Source organism: Leucopleurus acutus (assembly GCF_964270905.1).
Source record: "Leucopleurus acutus genome assembly, chromosome: 20".
Classification (NCBI taxonomy): domain Eukaryota; kingdom Metazoa; phylum Chordata; class Mammalia; order Artiodactyla; family Delphinidae; genus Leucopleurus; species Leucopleurus acutus.
Window position 1 is genome coordinate 56,615,408 of NC_139162.1, and position 26,422 is coordinate 56,641,829.

The following is a 26,422-nucleotide window of genomic DNA, read 5'->3' on the forward strand; positions in this document are numbered from 1 at the left end:
GGGCAGGATCTGCTCAAGGGCAGCAAAGCACCAGGGGGAGATTCAGGGCTCAAGGTAGAAACCCCCCTTCCTCCTTTAGCTCCCCTTCTGCTGGTAAACTCCTCTCTTTCTGCAGAGGTAAAAGGAACGTTGAGTCCAGCCACGGCGTTTGGCCAGGCTGGAAATAACCCCTGAAGATCCCGGGGACGTGGTCCCCAGGACTCCAGCTGAGGGTCCCAGGACACTGGAATTGGCATCATTGGGCCCCACCCTGAGGACTGACCTGCTAGCAGTCCTCAACGTCCCAGGACTGCTGCGATGATGCTGCAGGACCAGGTCCATCTGGCAAGTAGCACAGCGCCTAGAACACAAGAAACACCAGAAAGCAACTGCCCACCCTTGTCTTCCCGCCAGACCCCTGGCTGGCTCCTCCAGTGGGGCCCTGGGGGCAGGCAGGTATCCACCCACCCACCAGAGTCCATCTCCCGCCTCTAGGATAGTTTTGTTGCTAGGAAGCAGTGGCAGGCCAGGGACACTTCCAGCCTCCTCTGCAGTGACATGTGACCCCGTGACTGTCCCCTGCTCCCCCGATGGGATCTGAGCAGGGGGACACAGGTGCAACATCCAGGCCAAGTCTTCCAAGAAGCTGGATGCAGGAAGGGGCTGCAGGGGCTGGGGGAGGACGCCCAGACGGGAGCATGGGCTCATTTACTGCGTGGGGGGAGGCTGCCCTCCACTGTGAGGTGAGGCACGGCCTGTGCAACTCCCACCTGCACCTCCAGACGGTGAGATTCCTTTCAAAAGCAGCAGTGGGTGGGCCTTACTCTGAACAACCGCCCCAGTTCCTCACAGGCCTGCCCATCCTCCAGCCTGGATACTTGACGGCCACTCCGCTGGGGCCCAGAACCCGCTGCCGGTGACCTGGCCGGTCACTCTTCCAGGACAACCGCCCAGTCTGCACCCGGGCGCGAGTGCGGGCCGAGCCAGCAGCCTCTCTCCACGGGCCTGGCCCGTGGTCAGTACCCCCTCAGCAGCAACTGCCCGGTGCGGAGCCCTCCGTTTACCCGAACTCAAGAAACACGCACAGCAGGGACAATTGGAGAGTGCGATTTATTGCCCCCCGCACCCCTCTTCCAACCGTGCCCAGGCCTGGGATGAGACGGGAACCCGTTTTCTGCGGGGTGCGCCTGGGACAGGGGCTAGTTCCGCTCCAGCACTTCTCTGCTACCCCAGATCCAGGAGGGGGAGGAAGGACTAGGGCGAGGAAAAAGGATGGGACCCGCGAAGAAGAGAGAAAATAATAGGTAGGCGGGGTCAGGAAGGGGATATGATTATAAAGAAAATTCTAAAAGGGAAAAGGACCCCTCTTTCCCTTCCCTCTCTGGGGCCCCTCCGAGTGGAAAGGTCCCAATGTTCGCCATCTTCTCAACACCCCCCGTTGGTGGGAAAGAGAAAGAGGGAAAATGGTCTTTCGCTCGTGGGTTTTGTCGTATCTTGGTCTCTCTAGTTCTCACACGTCTTGATTCGGGCTCGGCCGAGAACCTACAAGGGTCAGGCCAGGCCGAGGGCCGGGCGCGGGGAGGGGCCGGGCGGCCCGGTGAGCGTCCCCAGTGTCCCGCCCCACCTCTCAGGCCGCACAGGCCGCGGGAGGGGAGGGGGTAGAGCGCGCCGCCGGTCCGGGGCAGCCCTCTGTCCGTTTCTCCCCGGGTCTCTGGGTCCTGCGCCGTCGTCCCCGCCAAGCCCGAGGGGCCCTGCCCCCCCGGGCCCCCGCCCCTACCGGCCCTCCCCGCCACGGCACTCGCTGCACCGCCCGCCCGCCGCCTCGTCGTCGTCGTCGTCCTCCCCGCCTGCCCGGTAGTAGCTCTGTCCGCAGCGGCTGCAGACGGAGGGCGCGCCCACGGCGTGGACCTTCTTGTGTCTCCGCAGCGCCGCGCCCTGCACGAAGCCCTCGCCGCACTCCACGCAGATGTGCGCGGGCTCCTCGCCCCCCGCCGCCCCGAGCCCGTCCCCGTGCTGGGCGCGCTGGTGGGCCAGGAGCCCGGCCCCGTGCCCGAAGCCCTTCCCGCACTCCACGCACACGTACGGCTTGGGGGCCGGGGCGCGCCGCGAGCGGGGCCCCGGCGCCTTGGTCCCCGTGCCCGCCATGGCTGCGGCCGCCGCGGCCCCCTCGCCCGGCGCGCCCACCACGATGATCCCCTCGCCGTCGCCCACCGGGATGGCGATCTCGCCGTCCGCCGCCGCCGCCTCCTCGGGTGCCTTGGCCCGGCGCACGCTGGCCGCCAGCACCTTGGCCGCCACGCCAGGCCCCGACAGCTCCGGGTGCAGCCGCAGGTGGCGCGCCAGGCTCTTGGGCTGGCTGAAGCCGCGGCCGCAGCGCGGGCACACGAAGGGCTTGAGGCCGCTGTGCGAGCGCCGGTGCTTGGCCAGGCTCTTGCTCTGCGTGAAGCTGCGGCCGCAGTCGGGGCAGGCGTAGGGCTTCTCCCCCGTGTGGATGCGCTGGTGCTGCATGAGGTTGGAGCTCCAGCTGAAGCGCTTGCCGCACTCGGAGCAGGCGTAGGGCTTCTCGCCCGTGTGGATGCGCCGGTGCTGCACCAGGTGCGAGCTCTGCGAGAAGGTCTTGCCGCAGTCGCTGCAGGCGTTGGGCCGCTCGCCCGTGTGCGTGCGCTGGTGCCGCGTCAGCTTGGACCAGTGGCTGAAGCTCTTGCCGCATTCGTTGCAGATGTAGGGGGCGGGCGGCCGCGGCCGGGGCGGGGGACCAGCCGGGGGCGCCGACTGGGGCGGGGACAGCTTGGTTGGGGGCCAGCTGGGGACGTCGTCGTCATCCATGATGAGGATGTCCACTGGAAGGCAAGAGGGGAGAGGAGGGAGTCAGAGACCCTACGTGCGAGGGCGGCCTGGGGCCCCTCCACCTGCTGCTCTGCGTGCCCCCGGGAACCTCGCTCACCTGTGCGCCCTCCCAGGCTTCCCTATAACGGGGGCGGTGGCAGAACCTCCCTCAGAGGGCAATTGGGCCCTGCCAGTGCGGAGCCCTCCTCACGGACCTGGCCCTGGTCAGACGTCCCTCCCATCGGTCCCCTTCCCTTCACCCCTCCTAGTGTCTGTCCTCAGGGCATCGAACACGCCCCGGCATTTTACTAAACATTCATTACCCATCCCTTAGGACTCTTCCTTCCGTCACGGCCGTTTCCCCAGCATCTAGAACAATGCCCGGGACTTAGTAGGGACGCCAGAAATGTCTGCTAAAGGAAACAACAGAAACCAGCGGGGGTACGGGATGGAGGTCTAGGGAAGGCTCCTAGTAAAGAATGCCTCCCGAAGCCCAGGCCCCAGGCTGGGGGCCAGCAGAGCGCGTCCCCGCCAGACCGGAAGGCAGCCGCAGCGCGGTTTCCACCTTTGCCCAGGGACAAGGGCTTGCAGCACCCTGTGGGTGTACAAGCGGGAAATGATGGTGTCACATCTGGGCTCTCGGAAGATAATCCTGGCTGCGGGTGGAGAAGAGAGAAGAGCAAGGGGTCACCGGACTGGTTAATGGGATCACAGGCCGCATGGAAGTCCTGACCCTCCATTAACTGGGAGTGCAACCTCCAAACACCGCAGCCTCTATGACAGACTTCCTCACCCTGGTCCCTGGGTTTGTAGGTACTGTATGCCCAGTGCAAACAATAAAGGAGCGTGGGGCCTTGGTCCTGGCGTCTGCAAACTGAGGACACCACCACGGGCCATCTGCCCAACACAGCCTCTAATACAATTACGCTGCGCCTGGCCTGAGCGGCCGGCCTCCCGGGAGAGACGAGAGCCTGCCCCCTCCCCGCAGCCTGCCCAGCTCTCCGAGACTGTTCTGTGTGCACGCTTGGCCTGCTCTGTGTGCACCCTTGGCGACATTTGCCTTCCCTGTCCGGCTTGGGCCTGAGTTACAGAATGGAGGTGGGGCACGTGCTCAAGCGCGGACTCGTGCCTGGGTTCCGGCCCCGCCCCCTGATCACAGCCCCGCCCTCCCGCCCCTGGCCCCGCCCCTAGGTGCACCGCGAAGGTGTCTTTCAAAGGTGAATCCTATTATAACCTACCAAACATTGTTTTCCCTCTCCCTCTCACTAGCCTGCAAGCCCACAAGGACAGCGGCCCGATCCCTGTGTTCCAGCACCTGGCCGGGAACAAAGTGCTCCAACTGTCCTGAGACAGTGGTCCCATGCACTCAATAAGCATCCATGCGTTTAAGTCTTGTAAGGTGGGCTCCATGGAACTCGGGTCTTTACAGGTGAGAACACCAAGGCACCAGGAAGATGAACCACCGCCCAAGGCTACACGGCCTGGGAGCAGCAAAGCAGTATCTGCACGGGTAGTCTGGGTCCCAAGACCGCCTGTACTGGAAAGGGTAATGGGATATAGAATCATATATGGAGCAGGAAAAAAAAAAAATCCAGGTAGGAAGTCCGGGCCGGGTGGGGGCCGCTTTTCAAGAGATGACACAGTGCCCACTTTGGTGTCAGCATAAATCAAGAAGTGGCATCATGGGGATTCCCTGGCCGTCCAGTGGTTAGGACTCCAGGCGTCCACTGCCACGGGCCCCAGTTCGATCCCTGGTTAGGGAACTAAGATCCCGCAAGCCACCAGGCACAGCCAAAAGAAAGAAAAAGCAATAGAGTCATAAGCACATTATGTGGAGTTATTCAAGAATAAAAAACTGAACCTTGGGGAGCTGTCTGCCTCTGAGCAGTGTGTCCGGGCAGCAGGGGTGGACTGGGCTGGGCTGGAAAGGAGACTTGCTCTTTGCGGGACATGAGCCGCAGCACCTGACCCATAGCAAGTATTCTGCACGCCTTTGATTGAAATAAACGTCTTGTTTTCAAAGTTGTCAAGAAAGTTTAACAATACGCCACCTGACTCAGCGATGAAGAGTATTTACAATCATGATGACAGGAACTGATCACAGCCCATCTGAACTTGTGAAACACCTGTAACTCAATCCGGGGCCCTGGATGCGGGTTGGGGGGGGGCGGTTGGCGAGGGGCCGACCACCCGTCCAGGTCCAGAAACAGGGAGAGAAGGCCCGAGGAGCCGGCTGGGCAGTGAGGTGCGTGCAGCGGGTGCAGGCTTCCTCTGTAGCCTTGGGCTACGTGACTCTTCTCTCCGCTGCTGCGTTCTGTTTCCCCCACTCACTACTTTTTAAGCAGGTGTTAAGCTGTTAAATGGAAAAGGGTCTAATCATTTCGGGAGGCGGGGTTCTCTCTCAACCTTCGGATTCCTGGCCCCCCCTGCGAGTGGGTGCAGGGACCGGCGCTCTCCAAGCAGCGGGCGGCTCTCACGCACACCAGAGTCTGAGTCTGCACCCCTCCAGGTCAGGCTGGAAGTCAGCGGCTTCCCTCTGGGCCGCCTTCCTCATGGGGGCAACTTCACTGCCGCACAAACGTCATCTTTAAAAGGATGCAAGAATTCCCGGAAAGCGGAGAGGACAGCGACCAGCACAAAGGGCTCACTCAATCAAAAGCACAGAAATGACGAGTGATCGCCATTCCCGAAGGGAAGGGGAGGGGTGTCCCAGGCTCCAGGTCCCGTCATCCCACAGCAACTGTCACTGTCCTTCTCTCGCTGAAGGAGGGCTCAGCTCCGGCTCCTGCGCTCTGGGCCCAGGCGGGGTCCTGCCGCCCACGCAGCTTCCCGCCCCAGGGTGGATCCTCCCAAGCAGACCTTCTGGGGAAGGGCAGGACCTGCGGCTTTACCGGATGTTAACCTTTTTCCCCTAAAACACACGACATGCAGAGAGCTCGGAATGCAGAGCTGACCACAATCAATGCAGAAAGACAAATGCCCCGTCAAGATACAGGTCTTGGCCACCCACCGGGAGTCCCTCCGTGCCCTTCCCAAGCTCACCCCCTCTCAACCCCAAATATAACCACCATCCTGACCTGTGCAGTAATCGTTCCCTTGCATTTCTGTACGGTTGTCACCCAAGTGCAACATCCCAGACATTACAGTTCGGTCCGTTACTTTTTCAGTATGTCTTTTTTTTTTTTTTTTTTTTTTTGCGGTATGCGGGTCTCTCACCGCCGCGGCCTCTCCCGTTGCGCGGAGCACAGGCTCCGGACGCGCAGGCTCAGCGGCCACGGCTAACGGGCCCAGCCGCTCTGCGGCATGTGGGATCCTCCCGGACCGGGGCATGAACCCACGTCCCCTGTATCCGCAGGCGGACTCTCAACCACTTTGCCACCAGGGAAGCCCTACTTCAGTATGTCTTTAAGTCTCCTGTAAGACACGACTTCCTCCATCTCTTGCTTTTCCTTACGATTTTCCTTTTAAGAAGCGGAGCCCTAAGGCCAGTTGGACCCTTGCTGACTGCATGCTTCTAGTGCCCTGCATCTGCTGCCGGTTAGCAGCTGGCTCACCCAGCCCCGCCGGCCCCTGAAGTCATTCTGAAGGTGCAATCCTGTTCTTTCACTGAAGGCACCCGATATCTCGTGTTTCTCTTTTTGTGATATCAAGGGCCACCGATGCTCAACACTTAGGTCTGCTGATTCGTCGAGGGGTGCAAAATGGGGCTGCCCTGTGGTTTCTCCTGCGTTTAGGAGCTGGAATAGCTTTTAGAGACTCTACATCATCTGTTGGTTGGTATCCAGTGGTAAATTTCATGTGGTTATGGCAGGATGAATCTCATTTCCCCTTACCTGCCCAGTTTTCCAGGTTACGAACTGGTTCCCTACCACCCTCCAAGGTAACCACATAGTCTTTCCTTTTTTAACAGCATTAGGAGATCACGGATTTAAATATATCTGGTAGGCTGCACTGCCTGACATCTTCAGCGCGTGGGAGCCTCAAGTGAGCTCCGAGTCCTCTGGACGGGACCCAGGTGGTCTTTGACAGATTCTCTGCCATCCAGCCTAACAAGGGGCTACAGGTTCATCCATACTTCCCACCCCAAACCTGCAACTGGCCGTTTCTCCAAGGGACTCTGGTTTCTTTTCGTGGGAAACAATTTCAAAACCAAAATGTGGAAATGATCTTCACTTTTTTTTTAAGATAAAATTCCTGTGACTTCTAACTGATACTTCCCATACAAATTCAGGCCAAAAGGCTTTTATGCGGTCTTTTCTAGGACATCTGCATCTCTGTTCCTCACTAGGGGAGGAGAGGACTTGACTAGCCCGTAATTGCCTATTTGCTGAACCCACATCACACAGCTTCAAGATAAGCATTCTAACTTGAATGGCTAGCATCACCCCCACCACTGCCAGGTACCATTCCTGAGAAATCAGGTGAACTATTCCTGTTCCCCTCACTGATTTCACAGCCAGACCTCCGCCGCCTGAGCCCTCGTGGAGCCTGCCCCGGCGCAGCGCCCATCTCTCTGGCCACGGCGGCTGCGCAAGGCTCACTTGCCCGCAGACTCCTCGGGAAGGCCCCACGACAACCCTGTTTGCTCAGCTCCTGCTGGCTGAGGTCATCTGCGCCCTTCCAACGTGGAAGGCAGTCTTCCTGAACACGATCCTTAGCGCTACCTTTTCTTCCCCTGAGAATCATAAATATGACTCCATTTTCTCCTGGCATAAAGCATTGCTGGCGAAGTCTGACAGCAATCCCATCCACTTTGCCTTGTAAGTCATCTGCTCTTTTTGCCTAGGTGCCCCAAAGGATTTGCTTCTTCCTTTAAAGCCCAGTGACTTGAATAGAATATGCCTTGTTCATCCGAGCTGATATTCTCAGATCTGTGATTTGCTCCTTCAATACCTAACTTTGACATTTCAGGAATGTTTTCTGGACTCGTAGTTTTTACCATTATATTCCTTTGGATTTCTTCTTCAAAGGGCTTTCTTTACCTAACTTCAGTACCTGTTTTTTTTTCACTCTGCCTTAATCTTTACTCATTTCTTTTTGATTTTAAAATGGCCCTCTTTTTCACCTTCGATTTTTCTTAAGGAACAATGTGTTATTTTTATTCAGTCTCGAATTCCTCCTACTTCACTTTGAAATTTATGACTCTGTTTCTAATTCTCTGCTGAGTTCTGCCCCCTGGGCTGAGCTGTTCTGATCTTGCACTTCCAGGGGCCGTCATCTCCTGGCCACTCTGAACAATCCTGACCTGTCTGCAGGTGTATCTCTGACCACCCTCCCTGTCTGTGGAGATACTATTTGCCCCTCTTCTTTTTTATTCTAATAGCTTCCTGGGGGGTGGAAGCAAGAGGACTGAACTCACCATTTTCCAGTTTCGCTCATTTCTGTAGTCAGTCTCCCTGAACTTCTGGGAGGCTACACTCTGGACAGCGTTCCTGGCTCCTCAGGGCTCCCTCTTCCGAGTGCAGGGCTGCCTGCTCTGCGGCCACCCCTGATTTTATCTGGACCTTCCCTTCTCCCTTGTGGCCAATGACAGGGGTCCCACTCGATCCCGAACCCCCTCCTGACGGGCTCTGCTCTGCGTGGGTCCTGCCCGGGCAGGGCACTTTACCTGGGTAAAGGAAGCCATGGGCCCCAGCAGCCCCGCGCTCCCTGCTCCTGGTCTGGACAGAACCCCTCCAGCTTCAGTTGCTGGCCGCAGCGTGACCAGCCCCAAGTCCTCCGGTGAACCCCCGAGGGCTACCTGGGGCGTCCTCCCCTCCTGCCCCTGCTAACACCACACTGCCCCGGCTGCTGGCTTGTCCCCATCCAGCTGTATTTTGGGGCTTTGCACCTAAGGTGTGCTGCCAGTGTGACCCGGGAACATGGGTTTTGCCCACAGGCAGTTGCTGTGTTTTTACGTGGGTCTGCTGTCATCCGGCTCAGACGTGGCATTTGCAGTGAACTCTGCGGGGTCATTCTGGAGGGCACTGAGATGTGAGAGGCGGGCGTGAGAGCGGGAGGTCAGGACCCTGTCCCTGGTGGGTGATTTCCAACACACCAGCTGAAGACTCTTTCCCACCTCAGAATTGGGATGTCTCTTTATTATTCATTTTTGGATGGCTTCTCTTTCTGAACACCCTGTAGCTAAGGCCCCAGGCCGAGCCTGGACAGCTCTCGCACCTGCAGGCGGTGGGCCGGGGTCAGTGCGCCAGCGAGGCAGCGCAACAGACTCTGGCTGCAGCCTACGGACAGTCCAGGCCCCCAGGCCCCTTCTACTGGCTCCCGGCTGCCTCACCCTGGGCGGTGGCCTGGCCTCTCTCTGCCCAGCACCCTCTGATCAGCACCCCGAGCTCGAAGGGTGTGAGGATTCCATGAGAGGGCCTGCCCGAGGTGGCTGGCCTCAAGCTTGGGGCACACAGGAAGCGCTCACAGCCCTGCTCACGGACCCCTCGTCCCGACCCAACAGGGAAACAGCCTACAGGGGCTACCGCCAGCCCAAGCCTCCTGCTCCTGCGTCCAGGCATCAGCCGGGGGTGGGGGTGGGGTCTCAGGGCAGGGGTCTGGCCCTGTCCCATCACAGGAGGCTGCCACAGAGGTAGGACCCAACAGGGCAGGCCCAGAACCAGGGGACGCACGGCAGCTTGGAGGCATCTGGGCCACACGGCTTACAAGCTAAGCGAAGGGGTGTCACGCAGTTGGGGGTACCACGCAGGGAGGGGCCGGAGCAGACTTGCAACAGACTCCGGTGGGGGGTTGGGTCGGGGACAGCAGGCCGGACAAAGGGAATATGAGAACCCACTTGTGCTTTGTAGAGGTTTCCTCAAGAGAATGAGTTAGTGGACGGAGTGTAAAATTAAAACCACCTTACTTCAAGGCAAACATGCATTTTGGAGACAGCTGGGGACACCTTCACACACTGGGCAACGCTTCGTCAGGTGAGATGAGCGTTTGTTATTGCTGGAGAATCTGTAGGTGAAATGATACAATATCTGGGATTTTCTTTAAAATTCTCCAGAAGAAAAAGCAGGCACAACCAGGGAAAAGACCGCAAAGTACTGCTCACCGCTAAGGCTAGGCAGTGGGAAGTGCAATCACCACACTATCGATGTTTGCAATTTCCAGCATGAAACAGACTGTAAAATTAATTTTAAAAAGGCTAAAAGACAGGGAAAGGAGGAAGGGGCAGGCCCGGCAGCATGAAATGGGGAAGGATGGGCCGTGCGCCCTCCTGCTGGGTGGTGGAGGGTCTGCGCCCCACGTGCCATGTGCCCTGAAATCTGTTTCCTCCTGTGTAACCACGGCTGCCCGGAGCCAGCCCAAGGAGCTTCCCTCACCCCCTCAGTGGATCTTAGAACTAGATCAGGCGAAGGGGCTCGAGTGCTTTATGCAATCTATCCCCAGCCCGCCCAGGCCCTCGTAACCTCTCTTGGACGACTATGACACGCTGGCACCGGGATCACGACCTCAGAGCCTGTTCTATAAATAAGGTGGTCGCGCCCATTCACTTCCACGCTGCAGGGGCACAAGGCCTACAATGCCGAAAACACCTCCCCTCTGCCCCCTCACAGCAAGAAATGCTGGCTGACCCCGTCCAAAACGCACGAGGATGGGATGCCCGCACGAAGACGCATCAAAAGCAGCATGAAAAAGAGCTCATACTTTATTTCTCAGGTGCCCTGCATGAAAACCCCCGGAAACGGGGAGCACATCTTCACCAGAGGGCAAGGGGTGAGGCCGTGAAGGGGCCAGCGGGGCCAGGTGGGGTCTCAGCAAGCAAAGCCTAGTCCCCAAGGGCTCCAAGATGAGTTTTATTCAACCCAAATAACGCATTGTCAAACAAAACATGTGGCCAATATTTAAAGAGTGACAGATAAAACCCCAGAAAGATACAAGCCCCATAAAAACCCAGACACCCATCTGTCCCTCAGGATGGTCACTGGCCCTGCTCTGTGAGCCTGCCGCTCCCCACACATCACAGTTTGTCCCCAGCTCTCCACGTCCTGGCCCACTGGTATGTGGGCCTGCCACCCTGGTCTAAAGAGCATCCCGCCCAGGAGGTCCAAGGGGCCACCTAGAAACGGTGCCGAGCACCCAGCGAGGGGAGGGGGCAGCCCCCAGGGGCTCCCAGCTGGGAGGGAACTCGGAGACTCCACACAGGCCCGGGAGGCAGCCTGGCTGAGCCCCCAGAGGAAGGATGGTGAGCCCCGAGCCACGGGAGGGGAAGGGGAGACAAAGGAAGCGAGGGTCCAGGGAAGGGTGAGGGACCAGCTGGGAAGAACTCCTCAAGGCCGCCTCACCTGGGTTCTCATGGCTGGCCATCTGCTGGTCCTCAGAATCCAACGGCCCCGGAGACCACGCCTCTTCCCGCAGCTCCATGTCTGGGTCCCTGTTAGAAGGGGACGAGACAGAGGACAGAGTTTACAGGACGCCAGACTGGACGGAGGGCCCCGGGGTGGGGGGACAGGTGCTATGTGGGCTCCAAGCGTCCGGCTCAGGCCCAGCAGACAGGAGGTGCGTGGCGGCGGGGACTTAAGGGCCAAGGGAGAGATGGCCCTCTGCTCCCCCACTGGACAGGGGTCCAGCCCGAGGCCACACGCAACCTAGGTGAGGAGGAAGTGCTCCGGCTGCGGCCATCTGGCCGGGGCTAGCATCCCAGCTCCACCGCTGACCAGCTGGGGCCGGGGCAAGAGACCCCCTCCACCCCCCCACGCGGTTTCCTCACCAGGAAGATGGAGGACAGCCCGACACATGGGTCGTGAAGTCCACGCGAGACAAGTACAGACGGAGCTCTCACCCCAAGCAAGGGAACCCTAAATCCACTCCAGGCCAGGGCCCATCCCACCAATCAAGGCCAGAAGGGCTCCCCTGCCAGGCCCGTCCTAAGGCCTCTCCCTGGACCAGGATGAGGCAAACCCCACTGAGACGTGACAGTGTGTGACAGGGAGACAGGTGACGCGGGCACTGAGCGTCTGAGCAGCTCACAGTCTGAGGTCTGCTTCCAGACATGGGCCAGCCAAGCAAAACTCCACACCAGGCCTGGACACAGCGACGATGGACCCTCTGGGGACCTGCACAGGAGGAGCGCCGGCCGCTCTGGTCCCAGCCCCTGGCCACCACTCGCCCTAACCCTGGACGTTTCTTATGAATGGCACCACACAGCACGTGGCCTCTGGCGTCTGGCTTCTCTCGCTGAGTGGCACGCTCTCAAGGCTCACCCACGGAGCAGCGTGTCAAAATTTCCTTCCTTTTCACGGCTGAGTAATGCTCCCCTGCAGGGACAGACCACGTGTTGTTTGTTTCTCTGTTCTTTGGATGACAGACAGAGCCTGGGTGTTTCCCCTTTGGCTAAAGTGAGCAGGGCTGCTGTGGACACTGGCGTGCACGTCCCTCACATACTGTGTGGCCTGCCTCCAGAGCCCACACTTCCACTCCCCGCCGCTGCCCGGGGCAACGCCACAGCAGAATCTGGCCCTCGGGGCGCACAGCTCAGCCTTCATCCCCTTCCCGCTCTGGCCCCTGCAGGGTGGGCAGGGCAGGCAGGGCAGGAGCTGCCAGGCCTGGTCTCCAGGCTGTGCAGAGGTGCGGAGCCGGCAGGGGTCTGCCTGCATCTTGGACTCAGTGTGCAGGGCGGGGAGGTGTGGGTAGGCACCCAGCCCCGGCAGCAGAGCCTGGTACTGGGGCCACGGCATTCCGGTCCCCTCTGGGCCCTGCTCCTTGGTGTGACATCCCTCTCCAGCAGGACGCTGGCAGGCAGGCAAGCCTTCTGACAAGAAGGGGCACACCGACTGGGACCCGGGGCGGCGCCTCGGTTCCTCCTCTCGTGTTCAGGCCCCTTCAGGTGCAAACCAAGGCCCGTCTGTCTGCATGCACACAGCTCAGAGAACCTCTCCCCACACAGTCCTTCTGTCCCCCACTCCAGTTGGGGGAACGGGCATCTGGGAACGGAGCCATCCAGCCCCAAGCATCACACACCCTGGCACAACAAGCCTGACCCATTTCTCTTGAATCCCCCAGTAACAAGGGGCTCACCACCATCCAGGCACGGAAAGGAGCCCGTTCCATGGCCCGCCCCTCAGTAACCTCTGCTGACATCTGCCAGAAGCTCAGAGAACTGGCCTGTTTAACCGGCCTGTTTAGTTAAGTAATAAACACACGCGGCTGTGCCGAGCAAGTCGCTCACAAGCCCCCAGGTACTGTTCTCAGTGGTTGATGCAACCCTCTGGGCAGAGGCGACCGTCACCCCCAGCCGTGAGGATTCCGAGGCAGGGGCGGCAGAGCCGGGACGTGAAGGCAGACCGTCCCAGCTCCAAGTCTGTGCCCAGAACCAGCGGAGCTGCCGCTCAGGGTCTGGGCCTGGCTCTCCCAAGCGCTCACTCACAGAGTCCTGAGACCAGGAGACGGGCAGTAACCGGAGAGGCCAGGCCTGCCGCAGAGCTCGCGGGCCAGGAGGGAAGGCGGGCCCAGGTCCCACAGTCAGACGCAGCCCTACATTAACCTGCGCCCAAGTGCCCCACGTGACCACCACCCCGACCCCCCGGGTCAGGGCACAGAGGTGGAAGCGCCCAGGAGCAGAGGAGGGACACAGGCCGCGTGGCTCACCCGCTCCACCATCCTGATGCTCAACAAATGGTCACAAGGACTCTAAGAGCAGGGGCGCAATCCAAGGGCAAGACAAGCCAGGAGGCCAGGGAGGGAGACGCCCCTCAAAGAGGCCTGTCGGGGCCTGGGCCACCTCTGGGCGGAGCTGCCCAAGCACCCCCTGGACCCGGCAGTGAGCAGACTGTCGGGACACGAAGAGGGAGACACCCCCACCAAGCACGCAAGAATTGCCGAAATCTGACGAGAAGGTGGGAGCCTGAACCAGGCAGCTCACGGGAATGGAGCCAGTGGCGAGAGGTGAGGCCGGTGGTGAGGCGGACAAGCTCTGGTTGGAGGCCACGGCAGGGCTGATGACAAAACCAAGGCAGCTTCCCGTCACTGTATCTGGGACGCAGCGGGGCCGGATCCCGGGTCCCCTGCAGCAACAGCAGGGAGCACCTGGACAGCAGCCAGGAGTTACTCAGCGCTGGTGCTGCGGGACTCAGGGCTGAGACGACTCCCAGGACCCTGGCAGCCAGGGGACAAAGGAGGACGCTGCCCTGCCTCCCTCCCGGGCCCACGGCCTCGCTGAAGGTCACGGGGCAGGGGATGTACCCGGCCTCCAGGGCCCTGCCGAGACCCTCCGGGGGCCCCACGACAGCGCCAGGCACAGACATGTGCTGCCAACGGGTGGGTGACAGGCCAACTAACAGAGCAGAGGCTCGAGGGACGGAACGCAGTGCACCCCAAATCCGACCCCCACGACCACCCCCCTTCTAGGACCCACTGCAGGAAGTGGTGAGACCCATACCGGAAGGACAGACCGGCCCTCGGACCCATCGGGTGACGAGGGCCCAGTCAGGTGATGCCGCTGTGGAGCTCACGGCCCCTGCCCGGGGAAGCCCACTTCATAAGCTAATCTGCGGGGAAAACCCAAACCTCGGAAAATGCTTCCTGCAGGGTCTGCCACAGCAAGATTTAGAACAGGGTAAGAACCGGAAAGAACCCGCCAGCCCCGTGGTGGGAGAAAGTGTAATAAGATCACAGACCATGGGAAGCGAGTCTACGGACATCTCACAGCCTCTGAAACAACGCTGTAAAGTGGCCGCCCCGCCCCCGCCCCCCCAGCCAATAACAGGAAGAGCCATCTTAACATTTTCTTCTCCTTTACCTTCACCTTCTCAATTTTTTTTACATTAATGGATAATTACTTGTGTAACGAGGGGAAAAGACTAAAGGTTGGCTTCTTTCTGGTGACAAGGCCTATGTATCACAACAGGGAAATCGGGGTGTTGGGGAGAGAGAACTGTGCGGGCCCTCAGATCACAGGTAAACGTGAAAACTGCACGGCGGGCGGGTGTGCCAGTAGGGCAGCCGCTGTGAAGAGAGCCTGGCACGTCCTGATAATGACGAAGTCACTGTGTGACCCCAGGACCCCACTCCTAAGTGCTATTCACAGCAGTGCTGTGCGTGACAGCCAACAAGGGGTGACAACTCCAACGCCCGGGGAAGCAGCCAGCACACAAGGCCACTCAGAGCGCGGCTCCGGGATGTGAACCGTCCAGGCCGAGATAAGCGGCTGCCAGCCTGGGGGTGGGATGGGGAGGGATCGCGCACTGGCACGGGGTTTTTTGGAGCGATGAAAATGTTCTGGAATCAGACAGTGGTGATGGTTGCACAACTCTGTGACTATATTAAAAAACCACTAAACTGTACACTTTACGAGGGCGAACTTTGCAATATGTGACTTATATCTCAATTAAAAAGTAAAAAGACCTAAGAATTCGTACAGGGCCCTCTTATTCAAACCCCAGCAACAACAGAAACACACAAGAGAAAGAAAAGGAAGAGAGGCCAAGGGCTCGGGGGCTGAGGAGGTGGGACGGACAGAGGCCGCTCCTCTGTGGCTTCTGGGTTGAAACTCGTTTGCCAGGCGGTTATCATGTGCTGCCACTGGAACAATCACATCTAAGTCAATAAAGCAGGGACTTGCCGGCCTCGAGCGTCCACCTCAGGCCAGCTTCCTGCAGCGACAAGGCCTGGGCTGGCCTCCATCCTCCTTCCAGGGAACCCACAGGCTCTGGGGGAAGGGACGGAGGACAGGGAGGTGACAGCGGCCAGCCCTGCACCAGAGATTTCCTTGCACCCAGAGGTGCTTACTGAGCACCGGGAGCCACGCTGCCCAGAACAAGGCAGTGAGGGAACCAACACCCCGATTTCCATGGTGGGAAGAGCCAGCAGGAAAGTGAGGCTGGGCATGGAGGGGAAGGGGCTGCTCCTGAACCAGGACGTGAGATGCAGAACTTCCACCTTGATAGGCTGCTTTACCACATGATGACCCCGAATTCAGGGCAGTCGGAAAACAGCAGGTGCAACAAGGACGCTCTGAACGCACCTTCTCCCCCGAAAGCAGAGGGCACGTGGAAGTGCCCTCCCGGCTCCAAGAAGAAGAAACATCCCGAGAGAGACCTGCTAAAATGACCTTCCTTCCTGCATCCCCCCAGGTCCCACGGCTACTCCCCACCACGGCACCTGCTCACCCTGGTGTATAAGGAGCACTCTGGCGATTTTCTCCTGAGGGCTCCCAAGCTCACGGAAATAAAATTCGTATGCTTTTCTCCTGTTAATCCGCCTTAGTCAGTCCAGCCGGAAGCCCTAGGAGGGCAGAGGAAAATCCTACACCCCCTACAGACTGCCAAAGGTCCCTCCATGGGCCAGACTGGTGCCAAGACGGGATAACGTAAGGGAGGGTCCGTACACAATGACCCTCCTGGAAGCTGCCCTCCATCCAAGAACGGTTCTCACGGGGTTTAAATGGTCACATGTTAACTGGTATGTAGGTGTCAACATATACCCTCAACATGGCCTCTTGGTCTGTAAGCCCTCAAACGTTTACTCTCTGGCTCATTAAGAAGAGTTTGCCGACCCAGATGCGAAGGAATGACGGATGCCAGGATTTAGGGGAAAGCGTCCCAGGCCAAGCAGACACACAGGAAAGGCCTGGCGGGGACAGGATAGGTGGGCCTGAGGGAGGCTGAGCCCTGGATGGTGGAATGGAGGGCGGGAAGGGGCAGGTGGGGTGCCTGCAGGGGCCACAGCAGGGCCACCAGTGGTGAGGGAGCCCAGCGCATGGGGGTCAATACTCTGTGGTCGCAGCCCTGAGACTACTGCTAATCTTATCTCGGGATCCGTGTTTTGCACAGGAGGTCCTACGGGGGCCTGGGCAGGAGCCAGGCCTGCACCCCGAGGGCAACCCTGTACCTGGGGGAGTGCGACACGAAATACCAAGTTAAAAACACCCTGACAGGCTGAGAGACCTCGGAAGAAAGGGAAAAGCTTTTTTCTTGCTTTTTGCCCAAGGGGCTCACCTCTTCATTTCATGCCAGGCCCTGCAAACGACGGAGCCAGCCCTGCCCTGGGGTAGTAGATGAGGCACTTGAGGCAGAGGGGCCGGAGCAGGGCCGTGCAGGCCCAGCCAGGCGTCTGCATGGTACTCCAGACACGGCAGGAAGGCCTGACGAGGCAGAACTTTACTACGAGGCCCTAGAAAGAGGCAGCTTCTCTCGCTGACTTCTGGGGGTTCGGCAGGGGCTCCCACTGGCGCTGCTGGTCAGGGGTGCCTGGCGCAGGGCACACCTGGGGACTCGGGGACAGTCCGCTCTGCATTTCGGTTTCAGCCCTGAGCAGAGGGAGGTTACACCACCCACCAGGGAGACTGAAAACCAGCCACGAGGTGAGAACACCCCGGCATCTCCTCTGTCTCCGCGGAAAAGGCCCCGGCGGCGGTGCTGCCCTGGCTCCTGGCACGGAGGCTGGAGCCTGGTGCCTCGGCCACTCCACTCTGTGACCCTGCACATGCGGCTCAGCCTCTCTGGGCCTCGGCTGCCGCCCCCGTGCAACAGGGACCAGCAGGTACCCCTGGAGCTGAGTGAGAGGTCAGGAAGCGTGTGCTGGGGGACCAACCGCAATCCTGGTGAAGAGCCGAGGGCGTTCACTAAACCATCTTACCCAGGTCCCTCCCTCCCCCGTCCAGCCAGTCACTCATGCGCTCATCCACTCACGCAGCTGTTGGGCCCTCTTGTCCGGATCCGGGGGGCTTGGGGTCCTGCCCCAGGACCTCAGAGGGGAGCGGTCAGAGCTGAGGGCCCCGGGCAGCCCCTAAGCTAGCTGCTCTCAGGACCCGGGCGGCTCTCTGGGGGAGAAGGGGCAATTCCCGCACCCAGCCTGACTGTGGACTCTGATGGCCCCGGAGGCCAAAAGCAGAGGGTCCTACTCTCCCCCGGCCCCCCAAACGCTCAACAGTACTGGCCCAGCCTCACCCTGCTCGGACCCCCGCTCTGCAGAGACGAAGACACACCCCTGCTGGGGCCTTGAGCGATTCAATTAGCGCTGGCTATTAAGTGCAAGACAAATTATCGTTATTATTGTTGTTATTAGATCCCGCCCACCTCCTCTGGATGCCTGCCCACCAATTACCCAGCTCTTTCTTCTGCTGCCAATCTCACCTCGTCCTCCTCCCCCAGTTCTGCTTGCCGGCGGCTCCCTGCTCCCCCTGTCCTCGCTCTCCGCCCCAGACCCTCCCGAGGGCCCACTCACTTGTCCCCTCACCCCGCGTGCCTCTCTCTCCTCTCCAGCTGCTTTCCCTCCACTGTCGGGGCTGAGCTGTGACCCCCACCTCCTCCCCCACCATCCTCCAACCGCCACTCCCACAACCTTCTGGTCACCAAATCCAGTGGCTACTTCTCAGTCTTGACCCCGGGGACAGTAGGCAGCACCATCGTGTGCACACACGCTCCCTCCCTTCCCGGAGCTCCCTCCCCGCTCCCTCTCCCCTGCCTGCCATCCTCACCACCCTCCTCTCCCAACTCCCAACTCCCACCTCCCGGGGGCCCGCACTCCTGCCAAACACCCCTCCAGAGTCCATTCCCCACACCACGGACCAATTCATCTTTTCAAGGCACTCAGTTCAAATAAGCAACTAAAAACGGGCAAAGGATCAGAAGAGAGGTTTCTCCAAAGACAGCATGCTGTTAAGTACATGAAAAGATGCTCAACATCATCAGCCCTCAGGGAAACGCTCATCAAAACCACAGAGGGACCCCACTGTACACCCACTGGGACGGACATAATAACAACAGAAAACACAAGTGTTGGCGAGGGTGTGGAGAAGTTGGAACCCTCGTGCATTGCTGCTGAGACTGTGAAATGGTGCAGCCACTGTGGAAAAGAGATTAGCAGCTCCTCAAAAGGTTAAACACAGAATTACAGTATAATCCAGCAACTCCACTTCTGGCCACGTACCCAAGAGAAATGAAAACATGTCCGCCCCAAAATTTATACACACGTGTTCACTGAAGCATAAATCACAACAGCCAGAAAGTGGAGACAACCCAAACCCCCATCACCGGGTGAATGGACGCACAAACGTGGTCCATCTGTAGCTGGAGTATTACTCAGCCAGGAAAAGGAAGCACTGACCAGTGCTGCGTCACAGATGGACCTCGGCAGACACAGACCACGTGGTGTGTGATTCCACTCACGTGAAGTCCAGGACAGGCAAATCCAGTCAGAACACAGACCAGTGGTTCTCAGAGGCTCCGGGCCGGGGGACACTAGTGGGTACACAGCCTTTCAGGGGATGATGAGAAAGTCCTAAAATCAGCGTGGTGATGGTTGCACATCCCTGTGAATACGTTAACTGTATACTTTAAGTAAGTGAACTGTACAACATGGGAATTACATCACAATGAAACTGTTACTTTTTTTTTTTCAGGTAGCTCAGTTCACATCACTCCCCTGCCTGAACCACCTCCAACATGTGTCCACTACACTCAGTCCAAAATCCAGACTCCTCTGCAGGTCCTGCAGGGCCCCATCGGCCCCAGTCACCCTTGCAAACTCACTTCCTCCTCCAGCCCCTCACTCCCACCTCCCGCCCAGGCCTCCTCTTTCCCGCCAGAGCCTGGCCCAGTCCTCCACCTGCCTGGCCCCTTCTCACCTTTCAAGGGTCTGCTCAAATGTCAAATCCCTAGCCCAACAAGCCCCGCCGACATCCCAGCGCAGGGCCTACTTCCCTCCAAGGCTGCCACCACCCACCACTGTTTGAGATGGCCCTCCTCATCTCCAGCATCCGCTCCTGTGCACGCCAGCTCCCTGCAGGTGAGTGGGCTGGAGCTCTCAGACCACCGACTCAACAGGGCCGCCTCGGACCCTCAGCCCCTCTTCAGCCCTCCCTGGATGGTAGGTGCCCCCCAGTACCCCCAGGGCTGCAGGCACACCCCTACATCTCCCATCCAGCTCCTTCCTCACTTCCCTTTTCTGTAGGCTTCTTCACCCCTCACTCCAGGCCTGAAGACCCGGTCTGTTCCCTCCTCTGCATCTGTCTGGGCCCCCGGGGCCCCCAAGGTGGTCCGGGAGCCCTCCCCACGTCAGACCTGTGGTTTGAATGTTGGGGGAATGTCTCTGTGATGCCATCAGGATCTTGCACCCCTTTTTTGGTGGCAACTGTCCGTGTTTCCTCCATGGATTGACCATTTAGATGTTTTCTGTCTGGTCTGGGGCCAGCTGGGCAGACCACTCTTCCCTACAAGGATTCCAGCATGCTTAGACACACAGGGTTGAGCGAGGTCCTGAGGCTCCCCCTCCAGTTTCCTTCCGTCTCTCTGCTTCCTCCCCCTTTCCTTCAATTAGGCTGCCTCCTGCTAAGTCTATTACACTGCTTTATTTCCCACACCTGGCCTCTCTCAGGTCCTTTGAAGCCCTTCCCAGGGGCCCAGGAGGGCTGGGCTGGCTCAGAAAAGAGTGAGCTCAGGGTAGACACGCACAGCCCCAGTCACCACTCCCCATCTGCTCCACGAGAGACAGAAGTTTCTGGAACTCCTAGAACCCTGACCTATGTTACGGCCACAGGCCCACCCAGGAGTAGAGGGGAGCACTGCAGCCTCTGCCCCGTCCCAGCCACCGGCCACCACCTAGTGCTTCTAGAGCTTCCGAAACATTTGTGACCACTCCTGATTCTTAAATGTTGGTGAGCAACTGAAAATTGTTTAAACAAACAAAATACTCTTCAGGACAAAAACAAAAAACAAAAACCAGAACTGCACCTATGGGGCATCTCATGTTCTGTCACCCCTCAATCAGGCCAACGGGTGATTGGCCAACATGCTCATCCTCTGGGTGAGCATGGACTCTCCCAACCTGGCCATCTGTGCGATCTGCACGGTGCTTCCTTCCACCTTGCCCACCCGCCTTCCCCCTGTAGATCTGCTACCAGAGCCCAGCAAAAACAGCACCTCCTCCGGAAATCCTTCCCAGACTTCTCCCTTCCCTCAGCTCAACTGTCCCCTCTTATCAAATAAGACCAATTCGCAGGACTTCCCTGGTGGTGCGGTGGTTAAGAATCTGCCTGCCAGTGCAGGGGACACAGGTTCAAGCCCTGGTCCGGGAAGATCCCACATGCCGCGGAGCAACTAAGCCCGTGCGCGACAACTACTGAGCCTGCACTCTAGAGCCCGTGAGCCACAACTATTGAGCCCACGTGGCACAACTACTGAAGCCCGTGTGCCTAGAGCCTGTGCTCTGCAACAAGAGAAGCCACCACAATGAGAAGCCCGCGCACCACAACGAAGAGTAACCTCCGCTCACCGCAACTAGAGAAGGCCCGTGCGCAGCAACAAAGACCCAATGCAGCCAAAAATAAATAATTAATTTTTTTAAAAAAATGGCCAGCTCGCTTTCATCAAGCACAGGCTACACACTGCAGACCGCGCACAGGGTGCAGCAGGAACATAATCTTGATCCCCCACCACCACCAAGAGACGAGAGGCCGTCCTCTCCGGGCAGGAGGGCAGGCTGCCGGGGTCGGGATCGGCCTCACCACCCACCGCCTAGGGCAGGTGCTTCACCCCGTGTCTCCTCTTCGTGGGCTTGGCGTCAAGATCAGACGAGATGACGCGCTCCACAAGGAGCCAGGTGCCCAGTACTGCCTAGTAAGTGTGAACCAGGAGTCTAAAGCCCAGTTCAGACAAGTTCACTGGCTGACCCAACGCCACAGAGCCACAGGGCAGAAGGGCCAAGGTGAAACCAGTGGGCCAGACTCCAAGGCACTTCTTCCCCTTCCACCGAGGACAGGGGCACCTGCTCCCCTTATTTCCACGAGTACAGATGCAGCCTATGTCCCTGGGAGGATCTCCCCAGCTTACTCACCCCTGCGTGTCCCCCACGCAGCCCTGGAGGACTGCCACCTCCCAGCAGACCCTGCACACAGAGCCCCACGGGGCCACAACTTTCTGGCCGGCCTGACCCTGAGCCTCAAGGCTGGGGCCACGTCTGATGCGTCTTTGGGTCCCCAGCAACATTCATTACCAGGCTGCCCACACGGGACTCCTCATTCGGCATGAGAGAGCCCAGAGACCAGGCAGACGGAGCCAGGGAAAGCCCGCCAAGGCGGGCCCAGGAGCAGCCCAGGGCCCTCCCCGCCAGCCCCTCACCCCAAGCTCTGCTGGCTGGCTGCACAGTGGGGTGAGGCAACGGCTCTCTCTGCTCCTACGACAGGGCTGCTGACCCTACTAGCGTGACAACAGAACTCCCCTACCTGCCTCATAGGTTAGTGAGGCCTCCTGACACCTGCATCTCAGCACACACTGCCCGTGTCCTCACCACCTGTGAAAGGCACACCTGAAATGAGGGGCTGGGTCTCAGAATCCCCTGAGCCAGCGGCCCCGCCTGTACGAATTTTCACAATAGCTGCCCCACCGGAAGGGGATCCCCGAGTCCCCAAACCAACTAATGACACCTAAGAGACCTCCTTCAGAACAGCCTTTGTCTCCCCCAGGCCCCAAGCCTGGCCAAAAGAAGCTGACGCAGGCGGCGGCATCATGGGAAAGGGCCAGGCTCTGGATTCACACAGACCCATGCTCCGGTGCTGCCGTGGCGCCTGGGACTCAGTCCCCCCCAGAGTGGGGTGACTACCCCATCCCAGGGCCTCCGAGGGCTCAGGACACTGAGTACCGGGCACAGGGCCAGCCGCCTGCCTAGGGCTCAGCCAGAGTGTCGTCAGATCTGCAGTCTGTCTCCACCAGGAGGCCAGGGCCAGAGCTGAGTCCCTGGGGGCAGTGCCCGGCACGTGCCTCGGCAGGCAGGAGACCTCAAGCAGCACTGTGGGACAGCCAGCCAGGGTTAGGGGGCTATGGGCCTCATCTGAGCACAGGTGCCCCGAGATCTGTGTGCCCAGGAGTGACCACCAAAGAGCACAGGGCAGCCAGGCAGTCGCTGGAGGCCATGGAGCAAGGTTACCTCTGCCTGCCCAGAACTCACCATCCTCCTCCCCGGAGTCCCAGAGTCCTCTTGGCCAATTCCTCTGTCTTTCAAGACTCGGAACACGCCATCTCCCCAGACATCCTTCCCTGACCAGAATGCCCTCCCTCTGGGTTCCTCTAGCTCCCAGGGCTATCCTGGCAAATTCCCGAGCCTTGGGCTTCCATGCACGTGCCTCCCCGCCAGGGCTCTGAGCTGCTCCAGGACAGAAAGTGCTGCCCAGCCGAGTGACCCTCCTCTCCCACCCCACTGCAGAGCACTGCACCAGGACCACCGCTGTGTCCAAGGGCCCAGCACAGGGCGCGGCCTGGGCAGCAGTTTTGATGGACCAGACTTATCCAGCAAACTGTCGACTGTGCTCTCCATCTTAAGGGACTGAGGAGGAAACTGAGCCTGGGAAAGGGGAAGTGGCATGTCCAAGGTCACAGGGCTGGAAGAGACGGAGCCAGAGCCTGGCCTAGGAATGCCTGGCCCCAGAGGCCTGTCCACATGCTTTACACCCACTTTTATGAGATTTGCTTTGGCTCTAAGAGAAAAGCATTAAGAACCTTCCTGCCAAGATCAATACTATTATTATTATCCCTGTTTCACTCAAGTAGAAACTGAGAAATTACTTGTGCCGCAAGGTCACAAAGGTGATGAACGGTGAAGCTGGGACTTGAAAGCAAGTCAGTCTGACCCCAGAGCCCCGGGCTAACACACTGCAGTGCTGCTCCTGGGCCCAGCATGGTGCTAAGCCCTCCCTGTTCTCTAGCTCTGCTGGGTGGTGGTCAGACCTGGATGACTGCCAGGAGGAAAAGGGCTAATACAAGAGATAACATTAGAAGGAATCTGATCTCAATGTTCTCTGTGGCTGAGGCAGGAGGACAAAGGAGACTACAGCAGAGACAGGTAGGTGAATGCCAGCTGCATTTAGCCAAAGAGGCTTACAGTCTTAGGAGATAAGCCAGGATCAACAGCAACTGTGCTTCCCCAGAAGCGAGGCCAGACCCAGCTCCTAGCTGGATCCTCAGCATTGCCCAACGCAGGGCCCGGCACCAGGAACCACACGGAAAACCCAAACCAAGTCAGTCCTTTCCTAAAACGCTGACTGCCCCTCTGGATTGGGCTGGGTGGGGTGTCTTCCCTGGCTCCCTCGGCCCCCTGGATGAGGACGGGGGTGGAGAGGGGAGGAGAGGGGCACGGACCTCTGTCCAGGTCTCTACCCGCTCCCTCAGGGACCTTGTTCATCTCCCTGTCCTTGGTGCCAAGCATTGGTAACGGCTCTTTAACAGCCTCTGTCCACACTCGCTGTGGCTCACTTTTCCGACTGATCACGCCATCCCAAGCTTGCCCGACCCCGCGGGACCAAAGGGCACTCATTTCCACGAACTGGGGTGTCCCCCTTTACGGCGGAGACTGGGGTTCAGGGGCGCGGTTCGGCGCCCGGGAGGCCTCGGGATGGCCATCGGGCCTGGCCACCGTCCTTGCCCTGCCCCGCGGGCCACGCGGTGCCTGACCTTGGCCCATCACTTCCCCTCTGGCGCACGCGCTTCCTGCCCGCCGCCCGCGCAGAGGCGAATGAATGAGCCTCCCGCCGGCCGGAATGCCCGTAATTATCGGCCGGATCAAAGGCCGCACGCAGCCGGCCCGGGACGACAGTGGGACCGAGTTCCTTTGAAAGGGGGAAGGAATGGGGGCAGGCCGGGGGCCACGACGGGCCCCCCGGGGCCGCCGTTTCCGGTCAGGCAGGCTGGGCCCGCGCGGCCTCCTCCCCCACCGGGGCCTCAACTTCCCCCGGGAGTCGCCACCGCTTCCGGCCACGACCGGCCAGGGAAGCTAGGGAGGACGCGTTCGCCCAAGCCTCCAGCCCGGCGCGCGCTCCCGCCTCGGGCGCGCTCCCGGGAGCGGCGCACGCGCACTCCCCAAGCGCGTTCCCCGCAGCCCCTCCCGGTGCCCCCGCCCCGCCCCGCGTCACCGGCCGCGCGCCCACTCACGCCCCCCCAGCGGCGCGCACGCGCACTCGCCCGCCCAGTCGCGCTCGCCTCCCGCCTCCCCGCCCGCCCCCCCGGCCGCAGCCCGGCGCCCTGAGGCGCGCGCCCACCCGGCCCCCGGCGCATGCCCCCCGCCCCCGCGCCCTCCCCTCACCTCCTCGGTCCCGGGGCCGCCGCGCCGCACTCCTCCTCCTCTCTCCTCCCTCGCGGATGGTGGCAGCGGCGGCAGCGGCGACTCAGACCCTGGGGTCAGGGGGACGGGCGCCCAGGCCGGAAGTGACCTTCCTGGCCGCTTCCGCCCGCGCCGCTCCCCCCTCCCCTTCCCACCCCACCTCCAGCCTCCACCCCGTCCTCGCCGCTCTAGGAAGGCGAGCCCGGCAACCCCCTAGCTGCCGACCCCCCCCCCCCAGCTAAATGGTGCGAAGCGGGCGCCCCAGGGAGCCACTTCCGGATGCGTCTAGGACAAGGGTCCTCCGTCCACACTCTATAGCGCCGCGCTCTGAGGGGCTTCGGGCCCCGCCCCCTTCCAGGACAGGAGGCCCGGGCTCGGCCCGTTAGGCGGAGACTTCCGGGTGTCTAGGGAGGTGCCCCCCGCCCCCACGCCGGACTCTCGCGCCTGCGCATTCGGCTCCCGGCGCTAGCCCGGGACAGGAGGCGTTCGTGAGGACGGCAGCTAGGGCGGCTCGTGCCACCCATGGTCCTCCTGTCATCTCTATCGTTGTAACCCCTTCCCTGCCGACGCCGCTCTCAGCGGCTGGAGCCCGCGTGCCCGGAGGGGTCCCTCGTCTGCCACCCTGGTCCTTTCTTTACTGGACTGAGCACTTCAGGCGCCGCCCGGCGTCGACGTCCATCTCTTGAGCCTGTGTCCTCCTTTCTAAAGTAACATTGCACGCCTGCCTCCAAGGGCTTTTAGATACATTAAGTCCTATTGAGTACCCAGTCCAGTTTTGCAGATACGAGGAACAGAGAGATCAAGGCTCTTGGCGAAAGTCACACAACCGAGAATGCAGAGCCTGGGCTCGAACCCGTGGAGTCTGGCTCCAAATTCTTGCATTGACCCGTGCCTGTGCAAACTGCCTCCTGTAACAGAATTTTTTTTAAATTAATTTTTGCTGGAGTATAGTTGCTTTACAATGTTGTGTTAGTTTCTGCTGTACCGCAAAGTAAATCAGCTATACGTATAGATATATCCCCTCTTTTTTGGATTTCCTTCCCATTTAGGTCACCACAGAGCATTGAGTAGAGTTCCCTGAGCTATACAGTAGGTTCTCATTAGTTATCTATTTTATACATAGTATCAATAGTGTATCTGTCACAGAATATTGATCATAGCAGCTAGGGATCCACCTCCCCTCTTGTGAGGAGGGTGCTTTGTAAGCTTAGTTAGCTGTTTCTGTTAGTAAATATATGCTTTTCAAATTCCTGTTTACACCACAGTGTCCTTGCAGGCTGGGACCCTCTCGTCCTTTCCCGGGTCTGTAGTTGGCTGGCTGTCACCTAAGCAACAGATGATTTATCGATGTTATTTATAATTATTTTCTTATCGTCATCACCAAAACAGTCATAAGCTTGGAAGTCATTAGCTTGTTGAATAACACCTTTCACAGCCTCAATTTAACGAGATGATCTGTGTACATTTGCTTAATTCAATACCTGGCTCATAGTAAGCTCTCAATGGAAATGGTAGTGATTAATATTACTTACTAGTAGTATTATTTCTACTACTGTGGCTGCTGTATGCCTTCAAGGCTCAGCCAGCATCAATCATAAAA

At 59.5% G+C, this 26,422-nt stretch overlaps 1 protein-coding gene across 2 annotated transcripts; it reads right to left on the reverse strand.

Moving 5' to 3' along the window:
* Nucleotides 1–1,076: 1,076 nt before the first annotated feature.
* Nucleotides 1,077–24,914, reverse strand: ZNF787 (zinc finger protein 787). 2 transcript variants are annotated; one of them, XM_082862437.1, is made up of 3 exons: nucleotides 24,805–24,914; nucleotides 11,082–11,170; nucleotides 1,077–2,819 (listed from the first exon to the last, which is right to left on the reverse strand). In XM_082862437.1, exons 2-3 carry the CDS (start codon nucleotides 11,158–11,160, stop codon nucleotides 1,753–1,755), a joined length of 1,146 nt encoding a protein of 381 aa, XP_082718563.1. In that variant the 5' UTR covers nucleotides 11,161–11,170; nucleotides 24,805–24,914; the 3' UTR covers nucleotides 1,077–1,752. The 2 variants fall into 2 exon arrangements, with proteins under 2 accessions (XP_082718563.1, XP_082718564.1); XM_082862438.1 differs by lacking the exons at nucleotides 11,082–11,170; nucleotides 24,805–24,914 and adding an exon at nucleotides 9,653–9,752.
* Between the last annotated feature and the right edge of the window lie 1,508 nt (nucleotides 24,915–26,422).